Genomic DNA, 5,026 nt, shown 5'->3' with positions numbered 1-5,026 from the left:
TTATTTAATGTAACAGCTAAGTTTATGTAAAAGTTATTGAAAACTTCATCACATCTGTACTTGCCTTCTGCTGCGGAGGCACTTTAATTTCACTGCATGGGATCATCAGGTCGGATTTTTGTGGACCAGACCAAATTAGCAAATTCCCCCTATGCCCCCAGAGACCGGCCGCTCTGAGCAAGTGGTGGAAAGTAAGTGAGTACACTTACTCAAGTAATACACTTAAGCACAAATTGAGGTACTTGTACTTTACTGGAGTTTTTCTGTTCCATGCTACTTTGTACTTCTAATGCACTACATTTGAGAGGGAAATATTGCACTTTCTACTCCACTACATTTATTTAACAGCTATAGTTTCTAGTTACTTTGTGGATTAATATTATTAATATTTTACATACAAAATATATGACTACATTTATATTGATTATAAAATATGATGATCTACTACATTATGCATTAATGCATTTGTAATGATATTCCAATAATATTATATATATATATATATATATATATATATATATATATATATATATAACAACTTTAAAGGGTCCATTTTGCCCAAAATGTACTGTTACTTTTGGTGCTTTAAACACATTCTGCTGCTAATACCTTTTTACTTTTTTAACATGAAGGAGTGCTGAGAAGTGTCATATGAACTTTACCTTTGTATTCAATGTAAACCTAAATTAAAAGGCAGTTCCCAGCAGGACTGGCTCAGGTGTGTGTGGTGTGGTTAGGATTGGCTCCACGCTCCTGTTGTTCTCGCGCCAGTCCTTTGGATCTCGCGCGCGGTTTCGGTAGGTTTTCGCACGTTCCGCCGCGGCCCAATCACAGGACTGCTTTCCTAAGAAGCGTCCCGTTGCCATGCGGTTGTCCTGAAACCTGCCCTGTCCTGTCCGGCAGCGAGGGTGAGTCCTGCAACACATTACTGCTTCATTACTTTATGAAATACTCAGAGGAAACGGAGATTCATTCACTTTGTCAGACATATTTAAAAATGTAGACTCCCGCCGATGTTTCAGGTTGTTCTTACATTTCCCAGAAATCATCGTTGCAGTCAAAATCACACGTTTTTGTGTGTGCAAGATTTGGGGAAATTACATGTACACCTGTAAAACCAACGTTAGAGCTGTGCAACAGTTAGTTCTAACATGTCAAGAGGTGTGTTTGCAGCTGGCCTACTGAATGTTTTTTTTTTTTTTGTGTCCAAATGTTAGAGGCCAGCGGTCAGCTGCAGTTACGGTAGTAACCCGGTTGGAGACAGACGCGGCTGGTGCTGTGCGCCTGTCCAATCCCACTTGAGAGCACACCCGGAAAATTAGCATACGGCCAATGACCACGGCTATGCAAATGTTCGCCTGACTCGCATTGTCCCGGACGGTTTTAATGTGAAGCTGCCAGATTTATCTCTCAGTTGCAGCGTAGTGAACTAAAGATAAAAAGTGTGTCAAGTCGAGAAGATACCGGGATAGCTCGCCAGTACTGTACTCTCTGCTCTAACGTGGATTTGTATTTTATGTACAACATGACATTTGAGGAACTAAGTGGAGATTATTCTCAAGAAAGGTAAAGAGATGGGTACTATGGGACTACATTTATTCTAATATAACGTCTATGCATATATAACGTTGACCGTGTCAACCTACTCCACCGATCATTGCCACCATGTCATTGTTTGTGTGCAGCAACAGTACATGCATTGAATAGATTAATGCACGATAAAGGTCATTTCAAAGCTATTTCTATCGTAATTAGTAATTGACAGCGTCCTCACTACCTGCTGTAGAGAGTTGAATCTAGTGTTTGATCGGTGGACTGTTCAAACTTGCGACACGGTCCTCGCTCTTCGATAACTAGGTTAGCTAACATAACGCAGCGCCCTGGATCGCAGGTGAACAAAAAGTATCAGAAAACTTGACATGGCAGTCTTAACTATGCCTTTCCCCGTTCCTACAGCTGCCAGCGCGATTTCAACCACAACACGGAGTGACACAGTTAGTTTTTGTTTTAACGTGGCGACACCAACTTGTGCACGTCTGCCAGTCGTGCTTGAAACGAAGCCGGGGTGGGGGGGGGTTAGCTAGGCGTCCAGCTAACATCAGCCAGAAAATGGACGGTGCAAAGTTTTGGTTGTAGCGATGCTAACGTCAAAATTATGTCTCCGTGTTGCAGAATGGATTCAGTGGCGAAAGCTTTAGAAGAAGTCCTGACCTCTGCGTTACCACAGGGCTGCATAACAGTCGGTGTGTACGAGGCTGCCAAATCACTCAATGTGTAAGTACAAGGTTATATCGTCTAACACTGAGTTACTGACCTACTGACATTTGTTAGAGATCTCTAACACTGTAAAAAAAAAAAAAAAAACACACACAAAAAACCTCTAACCTATATGTACATGTTGCTTGGCTTCCTTATGTCTGGCAGGACATATACTCTGCTTTATTAGAAATATAACTGGACTGAGAGCATCTGCTTTATTTTCCTTTCCCCCCCCTCAGAGACCCTGATAATGTGGTTTTGTGCATCCTGGCTACCGATGACGAAGATGTGAAAGATGTGGCCCTGCAGATCCACTTCACCCTTATTCAGGCTTTCTGCTGTGAGAATGACATCAACATCCTCAGAGTCAACAACACCCGGCGCCTGGCAGAAATACTGGGTGGAGGTGGAAAACAGAGTGGGGGGGAACCTATGGACCTCCACTGTGTCCTGGTCACTGTAAGTGTCTTTTCCTCACCCATCTATATGAATCATAGCTACATGAGCCACGCCATGTTGTGATTTTATACAAGATGTTGAGGCATGGCCAAGTGAGTGAAATTGTTATTCAAGGGAGAATTTGCCGGTACTTGTTCTTGTGCATTTGGTAAACATGTATATGACTCCTCCCTCACATGACTCCTGAGGAATTTCAGTAGGAGGAAATACCTTGTAAATGCACACACACAGGGACTATTTCTGACTAATTGCAGCAGTAAACACATAATGCATTTAAATCATTTATTCTCTTTTCAGAGCCCACATTCTACATGGAAGGACCCTGCTTTGAGCAAAGTGAACCGATTCTGCAGAGAGAGCCGCTGTATGGACCAGTGGGTACCTATCATCAACCTACCTGAACGATGAACTTTTAGCTGCAAGAACCTGTGAAAGGACTTTTATCAGCACAGGAAGAGTGGTGTGAACCCTGATGGACATATTCCCACCCAAAGATCAAATTCCAAAGCACTGCTGTTGGGGAGAGAAAATTGTGGACGTTAAAAAAGACCCTGCTGTCTACATGGGATGTATTTAAAAGAGAGAAAAAAAGGCAGGCGGATGGATTTCCACTTTGGACAGAACTGTTAAGAGTTGCGTCTGTCAGCCTTTGCAGCCGAGATGAGATGGCGAGGCACTTGTATCGTCATGAGGTGGAAATTTAAAAAAAGCATGTGTGCTTTTTAATGTGAAGCTGGACACTGTACAGAAGGATTATATCATGTATTTGTTTGGTAAAGCCTCTGTGACGCGTCAGAAAAGTGGGGAGAAACCAGAACATGGAGCTGTTGAGTGGACCAAAGCCTCGGCCTCTCTCTGCAGAAACAAAGCACTTGTTCAAACACTGGACCTTTTGCAATTTCACTTATTTGATTTAAATTGTTAATGTTGATGTTGCTATTGTCATAATTTAAAAAGGGAAGGGCTACACATCCAGTGAAGACATTCTGTGTATTTAGTGTTTCCTATGCCAGCTGGTTTTTTGCCACAAGTAAATTGTTCTTTTGTTACAATTTTAAGTTATTTCTAACGATATTTAAGTGTATTTATGTTTCATTTTTTACCTTAACTATTTGCAAAATCTGAATACAACACACACATATGTATTGCTGTCAATAAAAAGTATTTTTGGAGCCAGACCTACATGTGTTTTCTTTTTGTCATTTCTGGAAATTTTAGCAGAGCCGAGCTGAATTCTGACCTGTAGCAGTTGTAAAAGAGGAGTCACGTGCGGATCACAGGGGTCATGTTGGCCTCTGTGGCCTCAGTGCCATCTCTGAGCTGAAGAGAACAATAATCCTCACCGCTCTCTCTGCACAGGCTTCTGCCTCGGTCAGCAGGAACATGTTCATTCATCCAAACAGGTTCCCTTTTCACCAATTCTCAGTGATTTGTTGGACAGTTTAGTTTGCGTTTTCACCAGCTGACTTCCTAGAAAAGAGCATGTGACAATTGCACACATGTTGCACAGTTAAAGAGGGAATATGCACTTGCAATGCCTATATTTTCCATATTGCATTAAAAAGAATAGCCAAAAATAGAAGAGGTGAGTGTGTATCATTCAGACAGCAAGGTTAATTCAGGTGTTTTCATGCTCCCTCTGTCCTTGGGACCAGAATATGTGGTGTAGTTTACAGCCAAGCACATGACTGGAGTTACTTGGAAAATTTTGAAAAGGAGGCATTGGCATGCAATCTGTTGTGCAAGACAGTCTAAACACTCCCCCACCCCTCTCCTTTTCTAACTGCGTCTCACGCAAGTGATCCCTGTGGAGTTGAATGTTGGTGATGTCACTGGATTTACTGTAAGGCAGGCAATCCCCTCTGAAAGTGCAGAGTCATGGTCACCAGGAGAAAGGAGGCAAAGGGCTTCCTTGAGTTGCACAAAACAGTTCAGCTTGTCATGTCAGATAGAGCAGTATTTAATATTACTAAATGCTTTATAAAACTTTCATACAGTAGTAAAAATAAGAATAAAAAGCTTCATCATTTATTTTTAATGTGGCCCTGTCATCATTTGGCGTAGTTAACTCAAATAACATTGTCATTATTTTACCCTACTCACAGTATATGTGCACGTTTTTCCGGTGTATGGGTTTTCTCCATTTGCTCCGGTTTTGTCCCACAGTCCACGAAGGTGAGGTGAAACAGAAAGTCACAACCCCTTATCCTGATAAACAGGACACACAAGCTTCAAAATGGATGGATGGATGGTCGCAGCACAGTGTTGGCAGCAGAGCTGTATCCCTGGCAAAGATTCAGCATCTCAC

At 41.9% G+C, this 5,026-nt stretch overlaps 1 protein-coding gene across 2 annotated transcripts; it reads left to right on the top strand.

Annotated features, from left to right (window-relative positions):
- Window positions 1-838: 838 nt before the first annotated feature.
- Window positions 839-3,896, top strand: gadd45aa (growth arrest and DNA-damage-inducible, alpha, a). Of its 2 annotated transcripts, none has more exons than XM_040142697.1 (4): window positions 839-908; window positions 2,173-2,274; window positions 2,499-2,718; window positions 3,016-3,896. In XM_040142697.1, the coding sequence occupies exons 2-4, from the start codon at window positions 2,174-2,176 to the stop codon at window positions 3,124-3,126; spliced, it is 432 nt and encodes a 143-aa protein (XP_039998631.1). In that variant the 5' UTR covers window positions 839-908; window position 2,173; the 3' UTR covers window positions 3,127-3,896. The 2 variants fall into 2 exon arrangements, with proteins under 2 accessions (XP_039998631.1, XP_039998630.1); XM_040142696.1 differs by lacking the exon at window positions 839-908 and adding an exon at window positions 1,352-1,566.
- Window positions 3,897-5,026: the final 1,130 nt, after the last annotated feature.

Source organism: Xiphias gladius, chromosome 14 (assembly GCF_016859285.1).
Source record: "Xiphias gladius isolate SHS-SW01 ecotype Sanya breed wild chromosome 14, ASM1685928v1, whole genome shotgun sequence".
NCBI classification, from domain to species: domain Eukaryota; kingdom Metazoa; phylum Chordata; class Actinopteri; order Istiophoriformes; family Xiphiidae; genus Xiphias; species Xiphias gladius.
This window is presented reverse-complemented; position numbering and strand designations above follow the sequence as displayed.

Coding starts and splice junctions, on each gene's coding strand:
- gadd45aa (XM_040142696.1), top strand. CDS start 1,517: ATGTACAACATGACATTTGAGGAACTAAGTGGAGATTATTCTCAAGAA. Junction 1,567..2,172: donor GGAGATTATTCTCAAGAAAG/GTAAAGAGATGG, acceptor TCCGTGTTGCAG/AATGGATTCAGTGGCGAAAG. Junction 2,719..3,015: donor TCCACTGTGTCCTGGTCACT/GTAAGTGTCTTT, acceptor TTCTCTTTTCAG/AGCCCACATTCTACATGGAA.